Source organism: Cajanus cajan, chromosome 4 (genome assembly GCF_000230855.2).
Source record: "Cajanus cajan strain Asha chromosome 4, NIPB_CcT2T_4, whole genome shotgun sequence".
NCBI lineage: Eukaryota > Viridiplantae > Streptophyta > Magnoliopsida > Fabales > Fabaceae > Cajanus > Cajanus cajan.
The window spans coordinates 70607504-70632046 of NC_138520.1; the positions used below are offsets into that span (position 1 = coordinate 70607504).

General features: G+C 29.3%; 2 protein-coding genes and 1 non-coding gene across 4 annotated transcripts; 1 reads left to right on the top strand and 2 right to left on the bottom strand.

The window, feature by feature from the left end:
• Positions 1–888: 888 nt before the first annotated feature.
• Positions 889–4743, top strand: LOC109801828 (uncharacterized). Its single transcript, XM_020362958.3, has 3 exons — positions 889–1154; positions 3820–3874; positions 4183–4743. The coding sequence occupies exons 1-3, from the start codon at positions 1029–1031 to the stop codon at positions 4527–4529; spliced, it is 528 nt and encodes a 175-aa protein (XP_020218547.1). The 5' UTR covers positions 889–1028; the 3' UTR covers positions 4530–4743.
• Positions 4744–8521: 3778 nt separating this feature from the next.
• Positions 8522–8595, bottom strand: TRNAV-CAC (transfer RNA valine (anticodon CAC)). Its single transcript has one exon. It is a non-coding gene; the product is annotated as a tRNA-Val (tRNA).
• Positions 8596–9724: 1129 nt separating this feature from the next.
• LOC109802508 (acyl-CoA hydrolase 2) lies at positions 9725–21583 on the bottom strand. Of its 2 annotated transcripts, none has more exons than XM_020363903.3 (17): positions 21468–21582; positions 21147–21239; positions 20811–20878; positions 20557–20638; positions 19139–19185; positions 18902–19024; positions 18675–18752; positions 18481–18568; positions 17102–17214; positions 16159–16221; positions 16033–16088; positions 15803–15907; positions 15531–15587; positions 14892–14993; positions 14705–14753; positions 14192–14260; positions 9725–10106 (listed from the first exon to the last, which is right to left on the bottom strand). In XM_020363903.3, exons 1-17 carry the CDS (start codon positions 21481–21483, stop codon positions 10044–10046), a joined length of 1272 nt encoding a protein of 423 aa, XP_020219492.1. In that variant the 5' UTR covers positions 21484–21582; the 3' UTR covers positions 9725–10043. The 2 variants fall into 2 exon arrangements, 1 of the variants encoding a protein (XP_020219492.1); XR_014433361.1 differs by having other exon boundaries at positions 10056–10106; positions 14649–14753; positions 21468–21583.
• Between the last annotated feature and the right edge of the window lie 2960 nt (positions 21584–24543).

Below are 24543 nucleotides of genomic sequence, written 5' to 3' on the forward strand. Positions count from 1 at the left end.
TAAATGAAAATGTAAAAGAAATACTCAAATACACCATCAATACATTTTTAATTATTTTTAAAAAGAAATTTATATTCTTTACATAAATTAAAAAATAATTCAAAAACTAATAATATTAAAATGTTTTTTCAATATAAATTTAAAGAAATAATCTTTTATCCTTAAAATTATCATATACATATATTTTATTAAGTCAATCACATATTAAGGAACATAACTCTTTTTGTTATAAATATTTTATTGATTTGATCAAATCTTTATTAATTTATTTTTTTTTGCAAAAAAAAACTAATATTTTTTTTGTTATAAAAATGATTTTATTGATTCTCCTATACATATGTTAATTTCGATTGTAGAATGTGACTAACTACCTTTAGTTAGGATTCCTTCCTAACAATCTACCATTTTTAGTTAGATATTTCTTTCTAACAATATTTTTTTTTATTTTTACACAAAACTCAAATTTAAAACTTTATATAAATAAACAAAGTTTAATGTCACTCGAACTTACTAAAAAATGTAGTAATTTAATTATATGTATGATAAATATTTATATTATTGATTAGGAATAAAATTTTATATTAAGACATAATTATTTATAAATAATTATAATTTGTTATAACTTAACAAGTTACCTAACTAAATTATGTACCAAATATAATTCATATAAAAATTTAAATAAAATCAATTTCAAATAGAATTTAATATTTATGTTGTCTTCAAAACAAAATCTAAAGTAAATCTGAGCGACTAAAAATAAAAGAAATTTTAGCAAACAAATTTTTTTAATTAAATTTTACCAAGCACACTCCACCTTTATATGGAAAAACAAAAATGAGACAAGTGGAGTATTGACAAACAAAATCATTTAGTAGACATAAAGCGAGGGAAAGAAAAAAAAATGAACGAGTAACCGAAAAGTCAAAAAACTAGGTTTTTTATTTTTCTTTTAAATTCCGAAAAACAAATTGGTGTTGCCTCCAACCTGAGAAGAGAAGAAGCTCCGAAAATCGAAGTCCTCTGTTTGAATGGAAGAAGTGAAAACAGCGATGGCACCTCCTCCATCCAGGAAGAGGCCACTTGAATCAACCGTCCACTCCAATTACTTCAACCTTCGTGCTGTTATTCGAGACCTTCGTCCTCGCTTTCTCCAGGTTTCATTCTCTAAATCTCCCATTCTTCTTTTCATGTTATAAATTTTGCGTTTTGTTTGTTATTTCTTTATTTGAGCAAATGGGTGTTCATCAGACTAGTTGCCTTGGTACTTGAACTTTTTTGTTTCTTTTCAATTTTCAATTTTGAATTTTTGGCTGATTGGTGTTGAAATTTTTAGTTTACTTGTCTTGTTATCGAGTTTCACGTTTGATTTGCGACTACATTTTGGGTTTCTGATTGTTTTGGGGAAAATGGATGGTGGATTTTTTTATTTTATTTTATTTGAAGTTATTAATTTTAATTTAAGAATTTTTTAGGGTGAAATGGAATCAATTTTTTTTGCCTCATCATAAAAGCTATGTAAATCTCTTAATTCAAAATTAAAACTTTACTCTTCATAAGAAAAATGATTGGGATTTTCATAGGTCATTCATGAGTTATTGAAAATTGGGGGTATATGTGTGATCAATACCAGATCCAAATTATAGGATGTATTTCATTTTGTAGGACAAATTAATTAATTTGAGAAGTTCCAATGGAAAATTGATACATTAGTTCTAGCAAATTGTGGAACTAGAAAGATAGTTACACGTTGTTATAATCCCAGTGTCCTGTATCTAGAATTTGCTTAGAGTGATCTCTCATCTACTCCAGCAATGGCGAATGGATTTATAGATGAGATACATATCACCGAGTCTGGATACGTGGATTGTCAACTTGTTGCATGATTGGGGATCGGATTGTTTTGACTTTGGCATGATTTAAAGGTGGATGATTGAAAGGACGAGGACATTTGAATTGAGCGGATTTTCTGGGAGTGATATAATCTAATGATAGGAAGAAATATGTGTGGTCATTTTGATATATAATATTGGGGTTAGCAAGCTACACTTAGGGTGTATTTTAAGAATATTAGAGTTATAACTTGCTAACATACTCCTAAATAACATGTTAGTGTGTATTAGCAAGTCCCTACAGGCACAAACATATAATACCAGTCAGAGCATCCCTATGCACCCACATATACTTTACAGGTCCTCCACTGCCCTGCTTTCCTGAGTAGCAAATCCTCAAATAGAGTACGGTAGAAACAAGAATGGTTGGATGATTGGCTGTGTGCCAATTTAATGAGCTCCTTATTTCCGACTGTGGATACGAATGGATTTAGTGCTAATCTATTCATAATATATTAAATTATGAGCGCAGGCTGTGGATATGCTTCATTAGTTTCTTCTCCTTATTTGACTTTTTAACTTGAGCAACATTTGGTGTAGTCCAATTAATATAACTTCGGTGACTGAACCCTTGAATGCCGAAGGCTATTCATTGTAAAGTGTCAAATAAAAAGCCATTTCAAGTATGGCTGTGGTCCAAGAGCTTTACTTCATTGTTACCTCTTACCCATGCTTCCATCTTACAATCACGGTATCTTTGTTATTTGGTGGTGATCTTCTTGGTTGTTTTGAATAAAAATTAAGATCAGTTCATATTGGCCAGCTATTATAGTTTATGAACATGCGTCATTGATTTGGGTTGTTTATATCACTCCAAATAAGAATTGCCAAGAGATTTGCAAATACCTATTTTAAGGTCCCTTCCCTTCGTCATCTCTCTAAATCATCTTCCTTATAGTCATCTTGTGTTTGTAATGTTGTTTCCTTGAAACAAAGTTTTATATGTGAAAAGGGACTTAATATGTGATTCAGCTTATTATGTAAAGCTTCAGGTCCAACAATGAAGACCAGAAAAATCTAATAAATTTCAAGTGTCTTGAGATTTGTGTGTGCGTGTGCGCAGCGAATTCTCTGGACTTGTTTTAATTTAATTTTTCAATAGATATTTGTAATGAAGAATGAATTTCTAGATGATTTTCTAAAATGTAGAGCCTTTTACAAATTATTAACCATTTTTTAATTAGAAGTAACATTCATATGCTTAATAAGATTCCTAAAGGCATAAAATTTCTATGATGGAGGTATAGTGCTGGATTATGTTACATAAGTTTGGTGTTTGATTGTCACTATAAATGTTGTTCAAAAGTGAAGACGACAGGAAAATTTCTATCGGAAGTGTATATGTTAATTAAATACTAGAATACAAAGGCTTAGAAAAGTCATACATGTATGAGACTCCATCCCTCTTTTTTCATCAATTATTACCACTTGTATATATTTTCTAACCTGTCCTTGTGAATTAGAGGATCTAGATCATTTATTAATTACTTTTCTAAAAGTATGGAAAAAAATTGGTACTCTTTACCTGCCAATTCAGCACAATTTAGGAGCTACCCTTTATTTATTTATTTTTTTTCTTTTTGGTCACAATTGAACCAAAAAGGTGAGAACACCTTCTCTTATGGTTGCATGTACCTCTTATGTGGATGCTTCATAAATTAAATATTATGACATTAATCATGCCAATATGTATTGATTATATATTGATCTATACTACCATGTATGTGGTAACCAGTTTCTTTTATGTTATCCGAGTGGTGTTATGAGTTTTAAAGAACCATTTTTTGAAGTCAGTATCTTTGAAGCTGATAAGTATATGTATGAACTTTTGAGTTATTTTCCTAATATTGTATGAACCATTTCAATGTATCTGCTTATTTCACTAGAAATATTGTGTGAAGTGCCTGACCATTGGTGTTTGATCATGAAGGTTCTCCGAACTCCTGACTTCAAAAATTGCAAGGCATCCCAAGAAATTCGAGAACGTAAGCTCATCTAGACAAAATTATATTTATTACATGATCGATCAAATCATCAAATCATAATGCAAATGGTGTGTGTTATACCTCTGATGTTTGACTTAATGCATTTATGTCTATATTTGGATTTGTCCACTGAACGTAAATAATTCTGTTGTCTGCATAGAGATGAATGTGTTAATGATTAGCACTTAGGTAGAACCCTGGCTCCTGATGGTGCCACCATGTCTATGATTTCTGGTAGTTTTAGAGTAGGTGGTGTAAAAAATACTAAATTTGGTAGCCTGAAATATGCTTGACTTCTATAATTGCAGAGATGAAGACAGTGATCAAATTATACGATAATATGAAAGCTGATGCGGTTTCACTCGCAAAGTCCAAGAATGTGCAAGATGGCCAGATGAAGGCTGGGCAGCTTCAACGTGTCAAGTCCCCAGAACAGAGTCAAGTAGAGAAATCATCTGCACGGCCATCGGAAATTAAGCTTACTCCGCCGGTTCCTGGGTTTCAGAAGCAAGTGGTTGAAGATGGTCAAACACAAGGGACATATGTAGTTGGAGGATCAGCTTTTGGCTGGAATTTCATCACCTTTTCAGGCAAGGAATCTGTCTATTATGGTAGGACAAAGGAACAATTTCGATCAGGAAAAGTGACCGAGTAATCCTATGGAGAGCTTGAAAGTTGAAACCCCTATTCTGGGTAGAACTATACTGTATAAGTGGTTTTTATAAACATTTTTTTTATGATTAACTTATTTTTATATACCAACAGATTTGGAACATGTCAGTAATAGTTTTGCTACTGATTGGATTTCCATCATTGAAACCAAATTTACTCAAAGAGGGAAATTATGCATCTTATGTTATTTATGTTAATCCTTTACCATGCCTGCTTCGTGAGCTTTATTATTCCATTGGATGTGTGTTTTACTGCAGTCTGGAATTAACACTTATATATTATATTGTCGATTAGATAATTCTATTTACGTATTTTTTATATGTAACTTTTTTATTACTTTCTTGTTAGGTAATAAAATAAGGAAATACACATTCTATTTTTTTTCTGCCAAAATAGTATAATGATGATGTATATAAAGATCAAGTGTTTTTTTTTTTTTATTTTTTTTTTTTATAGCTAATAAACCAGTATGAGTTGTAAATATCTATTGGAGGCTGGTTTACGAAAAGTGTGAAAACAATGTGGGTATCATTAATAAAGTTAATGTGTTCCAACTTCTTTGTTCTTCATATTTTCTTCATCAAGCTTCTATTTTGGTTTATAATAATTCCCAACCACCATAAAATTACCCTGAACAAGCGTTTTTTACGATAGTAACCTAGTATGAGAAATATCCCAAGTATTATGAGATTCTTTTTATTTGTATCATGTAAAGAGATATTTTTTAAGAGAAATTGGATATATTTTTATGAGTTAATCACTTATACACTGTCAGTGTAAAGTTTTTTAACATGGACAACCAATCAGATCTTTTAATAGTGTCATATCATTTGCTTATTTAATCAAATTAAAATAAAAAAGACATTATTAAAAGATTTGATTGGTTGCCGGTGTAAAATTTTTTTACACTAGCAGTGTATAGGTGATTAACTCTATTTTTATTCATAAGCAAAAGTATAATGCCGAAATTCAAAATATTGATATCATCTTATTTAAAAAAAAAGAAGAATAAAATCATGAAATAATTTATTTGAAACAAATAATATTTTAAAAAAATTATTTTATTTTATTTTTTCTAAACTAAAGATATTTAAGTACATTCTCAACAAGATAATGTAGCTCCTTTTAATAATGAAGGTTAATCCAGTTGATAATGAACAAATTCACATCTCACATTGAATTTAATTCTCACATATTATTGGTAGATAATCTGTAAATATATTTTAAATTTAAATTCATATCCCATAGTGAATCTAATCTCCACTATCATTGTGAGAATATTATTAATGAATACTCTAAGTATCTCTTGTTATAAGTTTTTTTAGTATCGAAAAGTGAATTTTTGATCCAACTTACTTAATCTTTACTAGAATTAAATAAAAAAAACTTAGATTATCTTTTAAAGTGTGTCATGTAAGAACTTATATATAAAAAATATTTGTTGCACTTAAGATGAGATAATTAACTAACTCATTTCAAAGGTAAATATAATTGAAAAACATATGAAAAATAATAAGACAAACACTATAGGCAAGAAGGTTTTCTATTCAAGCAGTAATATATATATTGTGATGCATGCATACACAAAGACAAAGCCTAGGTAGTTTTGTCTCACATCTTGGTTACTGAAAGTGAAAGTTGCTAATTCCTTGTGAGCCTTGGTATCGGGAGAGTCACATCTGTCATAGCAGAAGGTGAATTGATCGACACATTGACACTGAGGAGGATATGTGATCGCACAGATGCAGTTCTTGCAACATTTGGAGCATGTGTTTCCTTAATCTCTGCACAATAGTACAATGGGAAGGAAATGTCATCCCTGAGTTCACATTTATCACATCCTCCTTTGGTTTTGGATAACACAATGTAACTATCATTGGCATCACCGTTGGATAGCACCTCAGTCATGAGAGAACTTAGGTTGAACCGAGCATCCACAGTAGTTGCAGTGAACCCCATCAACAAAATCAACATACCTACCTTCACCAATGCCTTCAACTCCATCTCTCTCTAATTATATTTAATATTTATAACCCTTGTGATACATGGTTCATGCATACAACGAGATAATATTTTCATAGTCAAATATAAAGGCAGCAAAAATAACTTACGATTCTCTTATTTATAGTCATATTATTATTGTTCTCTTTAATGTCTGTATTCTTTTTTACTTTTCGTGATCACGATTTATATGTCTGATTTTAATGGACAATGAATAGTTAAGACACCATGTATAATGACAAGTTACATTTCTTTAATAAAATGCCATATATGTGATTTTGAATATTTCAATAATAAGTTACTAACCTTTTTGTATTTTTTTTTTCTGAACAAGGTAGTTATTTTAGAGGAGGATCTTGCTTAAGATTATGATGTTGCTAATTTTAATTAAACTGAGGAGGAAGTGTGACCGAAGGCTCCAAGGTTGCTGTCGTAATTCTGGCTCTTCAACAAGATTCTTGTTGAAATGGTGGGAAATTGTTATTCACTCCTTTTTACTCTTTCCACTCCCAATCCTTTTAGACTTTTTGAAAAATTAAATTATATCTTTCTTTCTTTCCTCTAACCTCCCCCCAAAGTATTCAAAATTTTAGTCAATTAATATAAGACATATGTAAAAAAAATTAATTTATGAAAAGAATTAATAATATCTAATTACATGTGTTAAATAGAGTAAATAGAGACTAGTTAAGAATTATGTAATTTAATTCTACCTTTTCTCTCAATCTCTCATCTCTAAAAGTTATCCGGTCTTCTATTTTTTTAATTTTTTTTTGGCTTTTCATAAATTTTACAGAAACTAGTTTTTCTATTTTCTATTTTATTTTATTTTGGTTTTTCATAAAGTTTACAGTAACTAGTTTTTCTAGTATAGTTTTACATTACAAAAATCTAGATTGAGTAATGGAGTTAACAATATTGGGTCACACTTTTCCAAAAAATATGTTGTGCATGCAACGCTCTAGAAACTAGTTGTAATTGAATGCAAGGAATCTCCATTAGAAAGCTCTCTTGATCATCCACCTGAGGAGACGAATTTGGTCTGTCGTGTTCCTTTATGGTTTAATTTCAACCTTTGGAAGAAAAGCACTAAAATGAAGTGATTAGGAACAATTATGAGAGTTCTTCAGGAATGAGGAAGAAAGGTCAGCAATTAACAATGTCAATGTTCAAAAAAAGAACCTTGAGAGATCGTTAACACTTTGAGTGAATGCATTGTATTACGATGCATTAACTATTTTTAAATTGTTAGAAAAAACTCTCAAGCATTTTATACAAAAAAAAATAGAAGAAATAGGGTGTACTTGAGCATGAGGTTGACCCGCTTTAGGTTAAACCCTTCACCAACAACTCTCCCATCCTTTACAATATAACACACCCCACCATTTGGAATCCAAAAAAGCCTTGTTCCTTGCATTAATATCTTAAGTAAAACCCATCATCATTTTGCTCATTAAATAATTAGTGCCACACTGAACCCTTAGCTAGTGTTCATCCAAATTAGTGATTTTTGGAAGTTAAAACCCACAACTGGATCAAACTCGTACTAAAACCAAGCTTATTGGGTTGGAAGAATAATGCAATCAGAGAGTGAAAATCCAAATGGTTGCATACTGTCAGGGAAAGAAAACACAAGAAAAAGGGATCCCGATTCTCTGACTCTGAGGAAAGAAAGTTATGGTAACTTAATACATCTCAACCGTTAAATGTATAAAAATAAATCAGATTGTGACACGTGTACAATATATATTTTAACTTAAATGTACACGTGTCACAATCTGATCATTTATTACAAATCTAACGGTTGAAATGTATTAAGTTATTCTAACTTTCCCTCCACAAAGTCAGGGATCCATTTGCAAGAAAAAGCTAGGAGGTCAATCATTGAGTTGAACTAATGACTTGACAAATCAGTGGTATGCCTTTATGGAAAATATATACGTGAAAACAATAAAAAGTAATTTTCTTCAAAAATGTCTGAGCCCGGGTTCGAACCGGGGACCTCTAGTGTGTGAGACTAGCGTGATAACCAACTACACCACCCAGACATGGTTATGAAGCTAATTTAAAACAATAATATTATAATAGAAGAAAAAATGTTCATATAAATTTTCTTATATTTCTTTATTTTACAACACAATTTTTTATTGATAGTTTGAAACCAAAGGCAGTGAGCGCAACACAATATTTGTACCGACGAAGAGGAAGGTTATAGAAGTAACATGATAAAATTATTCTCTTCAATAATTTTTTATATTAAATTTTATTAACTTAATCATTAAATTAAAAAATTTTATTAATTATCAAGTTATACATTTTTTACAAATTTTTAAACACATTTTTTTTACCATAGTAGTAATAGAAATATTTACCAACTTTATTGAAAATTAATATTTCTCAAAATTTTAAGTGTATTAAGATTATTCATCGTAGAAGCTTGAGAACCAACTGTAAACAGTAAGAGTTGGTAAATTTTTAAACACATTTGTTACTTCATTATATAAATTTAGTTTAACATCTAACATTTTAATTTTTTTTAGTAAATATTAACTATAATATTACATAATTAAAATGTCTTCTTTATTTAAAATTTAGTGTACATAATCATCGGGTTAATAATAAAATATTTAGCAACTGAATTAATAAAATCACACAGGCATATATATATATATATATATATATATATATATATATATATATAATTATCAAAAAGAATAAATTTACCAGAATTGAGGTGATGCTATAAGGAAACTGGGAAGGTTGTGCTTATTGGAGGGATGCAAGTTTCCTCTTCACGTTGGAGCTATGTTTCCGGTAATAGCTCTTCTACACAACTTACGTTGTATAAACTCTTAATTCTTCAATTCTATGCTCAAGCGTTTTTATTTATTTTCATTTTGGCTTAAGGTGTAGAGTAAACAAAAGTTGGTAATTTTATGTTTTTTATATATCACCGAAAACACTCGAACCAGTAATTTTATTTTTCATGTTTTTGTTTTACAACAGTATTTTTATTTTGCAATTTATTTGCACTTATTGAAATAATTTTATTTTTTTTCACGGGAACATAAAAATAAAATGGATAAAAACACATTTACACGATCGGATGTATGTATTTGTGATTAGGATATCATTCAATAATTTTCAAGCACGAGTCGAATTATTATTTTATTCAGATGAACGCAATTATTCATGTATTTATTTATTAAAGTATGACGTTAGGAAGTAGGTAACAAGCATAAAACACAATACAAGCTTTGGTTTCGTAGGCTTCTTCCTCAATAGGCCTCCGAATGTTGGTGCTTGTGTATTTATCAACTGGCTTATTTCTCAATATGACGTTATGCATTGCATTGCATTGCCTTAACTTATAAGACCAACATAACAAGAAAATATTTAAACTATATAGAAAGAAAACAAAGAAAGTAAAAGTTCAGACCCTGCCTACGAAACAAGACAACTAAAGAGAAAAGCCAAGTTGTGCATTTCCAGCTGCTCACATATTAGATTTCAGGGTAACTTTTCTCATCAGACCTTCTTGAACCACCGATACAAGAAGCTGCAAGCCGTAAAATAAGAATTTTAAGACAGTTGAAATAGGAAAAGGGGAGGGGGAAATCTTATGCTGGAAAGAGATATTCAGACACACATATAGGGTGCATTTGGGTATACAGCTAAATTAAGTGCTAATTTTGGAAAGAAAAAAAAAACTATCTTGGTCCCTTATAATATTTTAAAATTTTAATTTAGTCCTACCTTAATTTAATGCATTTGGAACGACCCGTTCGAAAAACAGAACGGTCTGTTTTGGATGCACTATTTGTGTGCTAATTTTGCATCTGGAATGACGACCCGTTCTAGATGCAAAATTAGCACACAAATAGTATAACCAAAACGGCCCATTCTGATTTCAGAAAGGGCCGTTCTGGTCCCAGAAAATCAACTCTAAACGATCAATGATTATAATTCATGTCCGTGATTCAAAATCACGATTGTGAATTGTTCAAGGAAAAAAAGTCCAAGGTACAAAACATTTCAAACACTGAATTAAGTAATATTGTCAATGGAGGATTGATAACTTCAATTGCTAAATATTTGGGTTATATACACCATTTCTAGACCAATTACACGATATAGAAATTCCTAGAAGTATTAATTATAATACTTGTTATGCAATGCAGTGTATCTCTAAGGATACTAAAGACAACAGTGGCAGGTTTTATTTCATTAGTCGTGAATCACTTACTATCAAATCGGCACTATACAGTCAAGGATGAAATGACATGATTTTATTTTCCTTCTCAGTAATTTATTTGAACTTTCTTAGTATATGTTTTGTTATGAATTTTTGTTTGTAGTCTCTAAACCATATTTCAGTCTTTGAATTTGTTATATTATGAATTTTTATTTTCAATCTCTGAACCACATTGCTGCATTGTGTTGAACATACATTAACTTTCTGGAACAGCCAGTTCTGAATCCAGAATGGCTCGTGCTGGAACCAAAACGGCCCGTTCTAGTTTTAGAACGGGCCATTCTGCTGCACTCGTTGTGTGTTAAATGCTGTATCTGGAACCGCCTGTTCCAAGTGAAAAATTAGCACATAAATAGTGCATCCAGAACGGACCGTTCTGGTTTCAAAACGGGCCATTCCGAGTGCATTTAAGAAGAGGAGGAGGATGACGTGGCACCTTGCCACCTATGCATCCACGTGACATCCACGTGGCCAACAATTAACTCCGTTTAAGAAATTTGGACGGAAGGTCCAACATTGCAGTGATTTAACTTTATGGGGACCAAATTGAAACAAAAAATTAAGATAGGACTAAATTGAAAATTTAAAATATTATAAGGGACCAAAATAGTATTTTTACCACTAATTTTAAAACTTCACAGTACAACTTATTTTAAAAACAAAAACTTATTTTAATAAGTTTCACCATGATGAAAAGCATGTTGAAATAAGCAAGAATTCATAAAATGGTCATAAACTACTTTAATAGAGTTAATCACCTATACACTGGTAGTGTAAAGTCTTTTTACACTGACAATCAATCATATATTTTAATAGTGTCATGTCAGTTGTTTATTTAATGAAATAATAATAAAATAAGCAACTTTAAAAGATATCATTAGTTGTCGGTGTAAAAAACTTTACAATGGCAGTGTATAGATGATTAATTCACTTTAATATGCCTAATTATTCTTCATATTAGTTCTTCAAAAACCGTCATTTACAAAAATACAAAAAATACCCTCCATCTTAATAAATTTACTCTCCTCAATAATTCATTTTTTATATTAAATCTTAATAATCCAATTGATAAATTAAAAGTTCTTAATTCATAGATCAAGTCTATTTTTTTTAAAAAATTAAAAATTATTTAATATTTTATTTTATTAATTTAAATTGATGCATAATTTATAAAAATATTTTATACTTTGACTTGAATTTATATAATGACTTATAATATGATTTTCAAATTTTTTAAAATTTTGTAAACTTGAACTCTTAGTTTAATGGATAGATCGTTAAAATTTAATATAAAATGATTTATTAAATATAGTAAATCTATAGAGACCTACTTTTAGAGTAAGTAAATCTCTCGTGTAAACTTACTCTTAAATTAAGTAGATCACTCTTATATATATATATATATATATAGGCTAAAACCCTAATTTAGTCCTTTATAATATTAAAAAATTTTAATTTGGTCCCATTTTAATTTTTGGTTTCAATTTAGTCTCAATTTATTTAAAATACTTCAATGTGAGACTTTCGTCCAAATTTCACAAACGGTGTTAAAGGTCGGTGAGAATCACGACCGTAATTCCAAATCCCGACCGTGATTCTCACGCGTGGTGTTTCTCACGGACCTTTAACACTGTTTGTAAAATTTGGACGAAAGTCTCATATTGAAGTATTTTAAATAAATTGAAACCAAAAATTAAAGTGAGACAAAATTAATTTTTTTTTAATATTATAAGAGACCAAATTAGGGTTTTAGCCTATGTATATATATATATATATATATATATATATAGAGAGAGAGAGAGAGAGAGAGAGAGAGAGAGAGAGAGAGAGAAGAAAGATCCGTTTACTCCAAGAGTAAGTCTACCTAGACTTACTCCGTTCAATAACTCATGTTCTACATCAAATTTCAACGATTCAACCGTTGAATTATTAATGCATAAATCAAGTCTTCAAATTTTTAGAAAATTTGAAAATCATTTGATACTTCATTTCATTAATTCAAATTGACGAATAATCATAAAATCATTTTGCACATTGATTTGAATTAATGAAACGAAGTATTAAATGATTTTCAAATTTTCTAAAAATTTGTAGACTTGATCTATGCATTAAGAACTTTAAATTCAATAGTTGGATTGTTAAAATTTGATGCAGAACATAAGTTACTGAACGGAGTAAGTCTAGGTAGACTTACTCCTAGAGCAAATGGACCCCTCCTCATATATATATATATATATATATATATATATATATAGAGATATACATATATATATATATATATATATATATATATATATATAGAGAGAGAGAGAGAGAGAGAGAGAGAGAGGGAGAGGGAGAGGGAGAGAGAGATCCACTTACTTTAAGAGAGTCTTGGTAGACTTATTCTACTCAATAACTCATGTTTTACATTAAATTTCAATGATTCAATCGTTAAATTAAAAGTTTTTGATGCATAGATCAAATATACAAATTTTTTAAAAAACTTAAAAATTATTTAATATGTCATTTCATTAATTCAAATTAATGGATAATCATAAAAAAAATTATATGTTGATTTGAATCTATTTAACAAAATATCATATGATTTTTTAATTTTTTAAAAATTTGTAGACCGAAAAATCTATGCATAAAAAACTTTTAATTTAATGGTTGAATCATTAAAATTTCATATATAATATGAGTTATTGAATAAAGTAAGTCCTATCAAAACTTACTATTAGAGTAAGTGGATCCATATAGAGAGAGAGAGAAAGAAGAGGAATCCGTTTACTCTAAGAGTAAACTTCAAATTTCATGATTCAATTATTGAATTTAAAGTTTTTAATGCAGTTTGTAAATTTTTAAAAAACTTGAAAACTATTTAATATTTCATTTCATTAATTTAATCCAACATATAAAATATTTTTATGATTATCCGTCAATTTGAATTAATGAAACAAAGTATCAAATAGTTTTTAAATTCTTAAAAATTTGAAGACTTAATCTTTGTATTAAGAATTTTAAATTCAAACAGTTAAATTATTGAAATTTGACGTAGAACATGAATTATTAACGAAATAAATTTAAATAGACTTATTTCTAAAGTAAATGGATCTCATATATATATATATATATATATATATATATATATATATATATATATATATACATGAGACCTACTTAGTGGGTAGATAAAAAATATTGTCATACAACCATATATAGATAATCAAAGATTATTTCAATTAATTCTAGTTTTAGCAATCATTTTAATTACACAATTAAAATTTGCACTCATCTCTTACCAGATATGCTTTCAATATGTGTGTGTCTACTGTGTAAGCTTTTTCCGAATTGCACCGCAACAAGTGTGATAATAGATAAAGTGATGACAATAAATAACCCCTTACCTCTCCTTTCTGATTGAACATTTCACCAGAGACAGAGCCACGTGCATTAGAGGCACTAGGACTAAATATCTGTAGAACAAATTCGATGTAATAACAACTTCATAAAACAAATTTTAAAAAGAGTATATAGTTTATGCACTAACAATGTAAAGAAATTTTATACCGTTATGTAATTACAAACTATCATGTTTGTTGACATTTTAATAACTACTTTAGAAGTCATACTAACAATGACTTTTGATTGATTAAAAATGAAATTTTTTTACACTAACATTACATTGTTATTGAACTCTTTTAAAAATATAAAAAAAAAATCTGGAGAAATAATTTTAATTTAGAAAAAAACTAACTACTCAAATAGTTAATGATAGATATGCAAAGAGTGGTAATGAGTAACCAATTTATTGATTTAATTAGCTATTTGAGTAATTAATTGTTCCTAAAAGAATATTTTTACCAAGAATTTTCTTGATGTAACTTTCCCAAAGTAATAAATCACTTTAGAGCACTCACATCAAATAGCACCCAGTCATCAGCTCTTAAAGGTCTGTGAAACCACATGCTGAAATAAAACCAACAAAGCATTGAGCAAAAAAAGGAAGGGAACAAATACATAATCATAGCTTGGAAACTTGTTAGTTTGTCTCATATGTTATTATGTTACTATATAAAATACCCATTATATGACGCAGATACTTACGAGTGGTCGAGACTCACAGCACGTTGCTTCGTGCCTTTCTTACGGTGGGGGTTTACACTCACTTGAAGAAAGATTAGATCTGAAGCATATGCTACCACACACCTTCAAAACATATCAGATTCACAATCACGGGTTGTTAGATATAAAAGTGTTGACAAGCTTTACTATTGTTTAAGCTTTTGGAATAGTTGGTCTTAACAAGATATTAAAGCCACTATGAGCCTCTTTAGATAAAGTCTAGAAAGACTTTTGAGAGCTTCTCTATTGGAAATTATGAGTATTATTTAGTAGAGAAGTTCTTAAAAACCCTTCTAGACTTTTATCCAAATATGCTCTATGACCAAGAGGTCACTAATTTGATCCTTGCCTCTCCAATTCCTCTATGTATGAGTTGAATTTCAGTAAAGTTTAACGGTCTATGCATTGTGTCACAAACTCTCCAAGCTAGTTCTTTCTCATGACATAAGTTTTCCAAGGACAACACACAAATTTTAACAGAACTAGAAACTATTTCAAGCAAAAGACTCCAAGGAATGCAAACATTAGCACATCAACAAAAGCCCTCCTAGTTCATGCATTGGCCAATTTTCAAAGCTTTTCAGAACTGAACACATCCAACAGTAAATAGAAGTCATGTACCTATGCAGGGCCTGATCATCTGAAAGTTTCCCCTTTGCTCTAAACCAGTATCTCAAACTGCATTCAAATTTTAAATAAGATAATATGTAGTATTAATATTCGCAGATATTAAGGCTCTATAAAAATGATTTACAGTGAGAGTAAGGCAAAGGATTGATGTATTTGGAGTGATATACCAATCCTTTGACTTCTCTCTCCAAATCACTGTCACCAAACATAGCATAAAAGACAAGTATAAATGTAAGCAAAATTTGGCAGAGCATCAAGCTAACCTAGGAGGAGACTTGGTCTGATTTGTCGAAGTTTTAGGTTCACAGAACCGTATCTCTATGGGCCAGGGAATGAATTCAGTTGTAGCAACCTTGTTCCGGTAAGTTCTAAAGCAACAAAATTTTTCATTATGGCTGGAAAATCTTCATACAGACTTGTCTGGAGCTGGACTAAATACAAACAAACAGAAAACTGTGGCATCAAGCATTATATGCTAGATGGTATATTTTACCTTGGAAGACGAGGGTCAATAAGGCGTAGCTCCCGTAGCTCTTCCATCGATAAAAGCTATAACAAAGAACGAGATTAACAATCTAAAATTCATAACTATTTTTATGAACATAAGCTTGTTATTTGCCTTATCTGGAGCAGGAACTGATGGGATAGAGACTTCCTGGTGTACAAACCCTAATTCTTCCTTCTGTAAAATTAAAATATTAACAAAGTCAAAGCTGCAGAATTTATAACAGAATTCCTAGATAAGAGTTCAGGGCTTTGTGCATATATTATAAGAGTTTGTTTGGATAAATTTCTTAAAATACACTTATAGTAGGAAGCAAAAATGAAATTTCCACCCAAAAAAACCAGGAAGCAAAAATGAAATAATTTTTCTATAAATTAAAATTAGCTTATGCAGAAATTAAAACAATTTCCGTTTTAGAAAATCTAATGAGAGCTCTTCTATAAATTAGCTCATGCATAAACTAATATTAACTTCAAGAAAAACTAATTTCATTTTTCTTTCCTATTTTCTTTTCCTATAAGTTCATGGATACGTTTATCCAGACATACCTTGAAAGAACATGTCAATTTAAATGAAAACAGCTTAAAGGCAATGTTACATCAAACGTGTTATATTTTGCAATCATTAAAAACTAATACTAGGAAAAGGGAAACGTATCATAGATTCATAATTTCATATTCTTCCAATTATATTGGCAACGCGAGATTGCATCTTATATAATAATTGTTGATATTGCATCATTTGCCCTACCCCTAACAGTACTAAAACCTATCTGACCATAACCCAAGTAAATATAAACGCCTTTCACACCAAAATTAGATACTAGCTTTATTTCAATGACAAGGACGCCACGTTATATAGTTGGACTATCCCTGTTCCCAGATGATCCTCCAAATGGTATTTCCTCTTTTAATTATTATATTCAATTAAGAATGATAACCAAATGTACATATAAAATTGAGATAGCGCATCACTTAGCCAGATTTACAGCTAAATAAACTGAAAAATGACTGAAATTTATATTATTCCAAGTTAAGAATGAGGAATTGAGGATTACATGAAACGAAGCCAACAAAGTGAATATGACATTTCCCTTTTGAATTGCATCCACTTTCCTTGTAGCAAAACTCTTCCCATCACGGAGACGATTAACTTGATATATAATTGGTACTGGAAAACAAAATTATACACCGCTTATAATTTTTTTTTAATATTATTAGCTAACAAACAAATGAATTAACAGTACAGAAAACATACTATGTGAAAGGTGATAATGAAATGCACATATGCAATTTTCTATTCAAAGAAAATATTGCATGCAACAACAACCAATGACAGCCTTATCCCACTAAGTGAAGTTGGTTGCATGAATCACACCTCATTAGACTCTGCTGAACACCAAATTATCAGGGATATTATTCACCATGAGATCTTTTCAATAATTATCTACAATTACCTCTCCACAGTGGCATTCTTTGCATGTGCCGAAACCAACATATCTAAATTTTTTTTTTGTATTCTTGATTGGTGCCACACCACTATTTTATCATATATAATTATTTTGTATCCTTTCTAGTGTGGCCACACATCCATCTTAAGATATTCATTTTTGGTACTCCCACTTCTTTCTCGTTGTCCTTTTAAAGCTCAACATGCACTACTGTATTTACTTAAATATGATTTATCATCTTAAAAGATAGAAACTTTATTAAAAGACTCGAGACAAAGTCAACATAAACTTAAATCAAGAACTATTCAGAGACTTGAATTGTTGAGAACAAAATATTGAAGTTACTTGCAGCATTGAGTTTAGCTAACAACCCATAAAGAACTTTAAGTTACTTCCATTTAAGCAAAAGACAAGAAATAGAAGCTTTCCAACCAAAACAAACATGGACACTAATAAAGAGAAACTGGTGATGAAAACCAGGAGTGGGATTTGTCAAGAAAAAAGTTATTAAACTGCCATCTGTTAAAAAAATTGCAGCCATTTGCAAATGTAAATAATAAATAAAAGGATTAAATATACTTTTAATACCAGAACTTTTGTCAATTTTTGTTTTTAGTCCGTGAACAAATTATTTTACAAATTTTAGTCCTAAACTTTTGTTGATTTTCGCTTTTAGTCCTCAAATTTTTTCTGTCGTTAAGATTTTGGTTCCTGGCGTCAATTTTTTGTTCAAGGAGAAAACTTCCGGGGTATAAAACCAAATAAAAATTGTTTAGTAACTAAAAACCAAAATTGACAAAAGTTTAGGAACTAAAAACATATTTAGTCTTAAATAAAATAAAAGTTGTTTTTACAAAACAAGGTATGAGGTGGACCAATAAAAGAATATGAATCTTTCAAGTAAAGAAAAATGGTAGAAAGAAGCAGAAAAGGGAGCGACTTTACATCAGAGTATTGTCAATAAAGTTCAGATTAAGAACACTTACTGTTAAAATCCCCCACAAGAAGAAAATAGGCATGCAAGCTGTGAACAAATTTGAGGCAATCAACAGATTTTGATGCTGCAGCCAGTGCCTGTATATTACACATTATTTTGTAACCAATCATTGCCTACAAAGTGCTACTGACATGAGTAACGAGCTGTACTAATTACTATGATGATAAAGTAGTTTTTTCATACCTGTCCAACTATTTGACCCCCAAATACCTTCCCAAACTTCGGAGCATCTTCAGGGGTGATTCCTCGGAAGATATCTACCTTCCAAAGAGAAAGAACAGAATGATATAAGGCTGAACTATACAAAATATAGCCTGTTACTACTTAATATCAAAGATAAACCAGGACAACCATATCTGACTAGTTTCTTTTCCCTTCTATCTATTATATTGTATAATATATATGGATACCTCTATAGGTTCCAAATGCAATATATGTTCCACCGATGAGCTATCAAGAGACTTTTCTGCACTCCAGATAGACTTTGGCTGCAGCAGTGCTGAGTGCTCATGGGGCAGCACCAAGCATGATAACTATCACAGCAAACAAAAATAGTTGCTATAGGATGGAGAAAAAAAAAACCAAGCTTGTTTAAATATCATGTTGAAATTGGAAAACAAGCCGTAGGAAAAGAAACTAAAAGGCACCTTTGTCAAAGCTACGACATCAGCGTGGTGGACTGTATTTGATAAACCTGCAAGTTGCTAGTTCACATTAGTCTCCTTTAATTATAGTTATATAATAATTAAATGTAACATCTCTCATTTCTTTAATGTAACAAGAAAACTCCAGGCAAAAATCTTATTCACAAAAATATCAAAAAAGGAGATATACAGCAGAAACCAGAGATAATAAACACCACAAGTATTGGAAAGATACGTCATACCCTAATCAATGAACATAAAAATACCAGGCCAAGGGAACCAAAGAACCACAAGAACATGGTGAATGGGGGAGCAGGGATGGATCTGACAAAAGACAACTAGAGAATACAATTGATGGTGGCAATGATTGTTAAGAGTATGAACTCCCATGCATGCTACAAAGGCAGAACATGAAAATCCAGTGACCAGGATGTTCCAACTTTGGTGGCATTGGGATGATAACTATATGATTTGGGGGAAATGTGGTGGGTTGATAGAATGAGATACGGACTATAGAAATGAAAATCTAAGATGGCAGCCACAGAAAGAAATATAAAGGGGAAAGAGGAAGTGGCATTATTGGAAGGAAATCTATGATTTTGGTGGGATTTGTAACAGCCAACCAGAAAAGAATCATGGACACAATAATGCAATCTCAATAGAGTTCCACTTTATAAGGAAATCAGCAATGGAATAGTTACAGGATAGGTTGACTAATAAGGTATTGCTTTGATACAATGTCATGAAATGAACCAAAAATTCCAAAGGCTATGTGATTAAGTGTACACACATAAATGGTTTTATATTGGTAACACACACCCCTCAAGCGAAAGTTCATTAAGCTTGAAACATGAACATTGCACAGGTCAACCTAACCTAATCTTATCCTTAAAAGTCTTTATTTCATTTTATTTTTTTATAGAAGAATGGAACTGGCAAGGGTAGAACTCTTGCATCCTGAACACCAAATCATAACTGCTCTAATACCATGTTTAAATTAAATGGTTCAGGTAAGGGAGGAGGAAAGGCAGAAAGAGACTTTTAATAATAAAAAAGAGATTTTAATATTATTCTTGTGTAAAAGGATGTACTAAATACAGATTACAAAACCTATATTTGTACTATTACTGAACTCTTAATCCTAAATAAATAAGGAAACAAATAAGGAAATGTAACAAAATCTGGAGACCACTCCAAAGAGATCATCTAAGATATTCACTCTAAAATAGTCTAAGATACAAAAAAAAAAGTATAATGAGATATTTTCAAGAAATTCTAACAAAAATAATTAAGAATAACCAAATCATGGTGACCCAAACCCCTATGAGCTAACAAGCCTATACCATGTAGGGTGAAAGCAAAACACTTAAACAATAAAGAGCAGTCTTAAAGCATAGCTACACAAGAAAGAAGTTTATTACCAAAACCAAAATAGTCATATCTTTTCAACTGAAACTCGGGAGGATTTTCTTCAGCGGTGCTAACAGAGTCAACAACCTCAGCCTGCAAGCCAAGAAACTGAACATTCAGCACAAAACTGAAATTTTGAAGAATAATGTTTCATAAACAAAATCATTAAATATGAAATCATTCATTTACATCCCTACAACTGATCCAATGACCCTCGTGTATACAGCTTTCAATTCTGAAATATAATACGAAAAAATGAACATACCTCTCCGTCCCAAATGAAGTAAAGACCATCCCCACGTTCTCCCTCACGAACAACATGCTCCCCCCGCTCTACACAAGAATTCATCATTCACGAATTGAAAACATTAATGCATAAACCAGCTCATCAACCACAAATGAAACATCTCTTCCAATTGATTGTCGAAGTTCTGCATACTAGAAATGTTCTAAAACACTCCAAACATAACAACAACAACAACAACAATAAAAAGGCTACTATAATATGAAAAATCTTCGAACACATTTCCACCTAATTTATCGCACGAAGTCCAATACAATAACAAACGAGTTGAAATTTTGAAAATCCAAATTCGATTACCATAGTGTTTGAGAATCACAAGTTCAGATATCTTCCGCACAGACGAGCCAGGAAGTCTTTGCAGCAGAGGAACGTTACCGAGGAACTCAAACACTGCAACAAAATCAAACCTAAAGATCGTAACAGAAATTCAGACGCATTAGACTGAAAATAAATAAAAGTAAATTAAAAAATTATTGGTTCCTGATCTACTCCTATTTGGCTACAGAGAAATGAACGGATGATGAAAATGCAAATAGCAAAGTGCGTTGTGTTGTTAATTTGTTTTCTTCAGATTTTCTGAGCATCGAAACGGAAAATTTTGTCGCTGAGATCACTCACCTTCTTCCTTCGCCATCACACTGATTGAATGGTTTCCAACACTGTAGTATTATTAGGAGTTTGTTTATACACTATCGACAAATTAAAATTCATATTTTATATGATTCTATGATCGTTACTCCACGTGTTGCATTTTGAGTGACGTTAAATATTTTTCTTTAATTATGGCTTTTTTTTAAGAACTTTAATTATGGTTTTAATCATTAATTGAATGTTTTTTTTTTTTTTTTTATTATCGGTGGAAATTTAGAGAATACGCATCAAATATATTAATTATATTTGTTAAGTCCTATACAAAGACTTAAATATATTTGTTAAGTCCTATGCAAAGACCTAAACTAATTTTTTTTTATAAATGATTAATACGTTGAATTTAAAATTAAATTTTAGATATTGTCGAAGTTTGGTCCTTAAAAAAAATAATACTTGATCAGATTATACTTGTTTTATTGTCAAATCACATTATACTAAAGCAAAATCTTAAAATACTAATGAGTTACACATTAAATAAAATAAAATAATAGTAAATAAAAATTTATTTAATATTTTTTGTCTAAATTAATTAATTTTTTATATTAAAAAGATCATAAATGATAATAAATTAAGTACTTAAAATTAAAAAAATGACTACAAATTAAAGAAGTTATCTAATAAAAAAATTATTAAACAAGTAAAAAAAAATTAAATTTATCTAGATAAAAATATTAGATAAATTTTTATTTAATTTAATTTCTCTATTCATAGAATATTCAATTTATTTTTATTATTTTTAAGCGGTTTGATTAGGTTCTCAAATTTTTAAAGTTGTTTAATATTTTTTTTTTTGATTTTATTAACATCAATAATATTAATTAAAAAATATTAAATATTTTTTAAAAATCAAAATGATTTAAAAATAATAGGAAAAAATTAAAATTTAAAAATAAATAGGGAAGAAAAGTATAACTTATGCGACGGTAAAAGGCTGTGGTGTGATTCTCATTGGATAGTGCCTCAACCAATGAGGTGTGGAACTTTTAGTTTCAGTGCGGCACGTTTCATTTTCTTTCTTTTCTAAAACTGGAAAAGTTATTTTTGTGGACAAACCAAAACTGGAAAAGTTATTAAACGCACAAAGACAATTATTTCTAATTTCATTAATTTTTTTTATATTATTTATATGATAGTTGACTCAGATATCTGATTTTATGAGATCGTATCTTATTTTAAAACAATTTTTTATAATAAAAAAAGTGATTAAATTAATTTTTGTTTACATATATTTTGACTAATTTATAACAATATTTACATATGCGTCATTGTATTTTTTTTTAATTTTTAATTTACTACAAATATTAGTTTTTCAATAATTTATGACAATAACTTTTCAATATTAGTTTTCGTATTCTGATTTATTTATTATAAAATGACTTTAATTACTATTTTTGGTTTTAATAATAAATAATACAAAAAAATTATCAAAATCAAGCAAAGTAACTAAGATAAGTTATTTAGTTAATTCTATCATAAATTTAATATTTATTCCAAAAATACTCTTTGCTTTAAATGACTGTTATATATAATATCAGTAGACAATAGAATAAATTAATGCAAAATTCCAGCGTGTTTGGACAGTGCGATTTCTCTCATCTGAAGATATTACTAGCTTTTGCTTCTTGTAAGCATTAGACGTGATAAATTACGTTAATAACGTATTTCCAATAACCGTTACAATATTGTACGTAAGTTTTGTTTTAAAAGGAGAAAACTTAAGATATATAATATTATTTTTCATTAAAATTAGTGTTTTATTTTAATTATATATATATATATATATTATTGAGATAAAATTCGATATTATGATAATGTATATAACTTTTCTGCTTTTCAATAAGCACATAATATTTGCACTACCATTTTATTGTTTTTACTTATCTTTTATAGCAAAAGTGATATTGAGATTTTTTGGATAAATTTTTTTTATAAACACTTCTAGTTAAAGGGTAAATTAGAAAAAAAATGAAATAATTATATATTTTTTAATTAAAATTAATTTATATATAAATTAATTTGTAAAAATACTCTTTTATTAAATTTAAAAAAAAAAATTCAAATCTTGAATTATCTTCAAAACTAAGTGGTTCTCAATTTATAGGATTTTAAAGTGTAGTTTGTGGTGCAAGTGTTGAAGAGATAAGAAAAGATAACAAGGTATTCTAAGTGTTTATTACACCATTTTATTTATATTTTTAAGGTTAAATTTTAATTTTTCTATAATGTTCAATCCTCAATTTTGATTTTTTAATTATTAAATTTGTAATTTTAGTTTCTCAATTTTATAAAATTTATAATTTTAATTTTTTTAAATATTTATATTTTGATCGTTAAAATTGTAACATTAGATATAACTTGACATAAACTAGATGACATGACAATTCATATCTAATAATATTTAGGCTAAATTTACCTTTTAATTACTTTTTTTAATCTTATTTTCATTTTATTTTACCACCCATATGAGATAAAAAAGATGAACTAAGAGTAAAATTTAGTCAAAATATTATTAAATATTAATTTTTATGTCATTTACTTAAAGTTAGATCATGACTAACATTACAATTTTAACAATCAACAGATAAATATTTAATAAAAAGACTAAAATTATGGATCGTACATGTTATAGAGGGATTAAATGTCAAATTTGATATAATGGAAGCATGTTAATGTGTAGTTATGGTAAAAAATGACAACACTATCACTTTAACTAAATGACTCGCAATTAATCAACTTAGAGAATTATATTTTCTAACACATTGAAATGAATATTCGCACTTTATAATCGTTATGATAAGTTGGTATTAGATATTGGTGAAGTGGAATATCTCTTTTTAAGTTTTGTCCAACCAAAAAGGAAAATAAAACTTTTGAAGATGAAGTTTAACAAATTCATCCATACTCTTTACATTTTGTTTTGAAAACTAAGGACCATGTTTTAACGCGACTTAAAGGACTTTTGATTGTATTCCAACAATATTCCCTTCAAACAAAGTATCATAATTTAACCCCCTTTGTAGTGAAAGTTAGTCTACGAGTATAT

Bases quoted from the DNA above. Each gene is read 5' to 3' on its own strand.
- LOC109801828 (XM_020362958.3), top strand. From the start codon at position 1,029: ATGGAAGAAGTGAAAACAGCGATGGCACCTCCTCCATCCAGGAAGAGG. The intron at 1,155-3,819 runs GTTTCATTCTCT...TTGATCATGAAG, and splicing joins TTCGTCCTCGCTTTCTCCAG to GTTCTCCGAACTCCTGACTT. The intron at 3,875-4,182 runs GTAAGCTCATCT...CTATAATTGCAG, and splicing joins ATCCCAAGAAATTCGAGAAC to AGATGAAGACAGTGATCAAA.
- LOC109802508 (XM_020363903.3), bottom strand. The intron at 20,879-21,146 runs GTAATCGAATTT...ATTCTTGTGTAG, and splicing joins TGTGATTCTCAAACACTATG to AGCGGGGGGAGCATGTTGTT. The intron at 14,754-14,891 runs GTAAGTATCTGC...GTTTTATTTCAG, and splicing joins GCTGTGAGTCTCGACCACTC to CATGTGGTTTCACAGACCTT.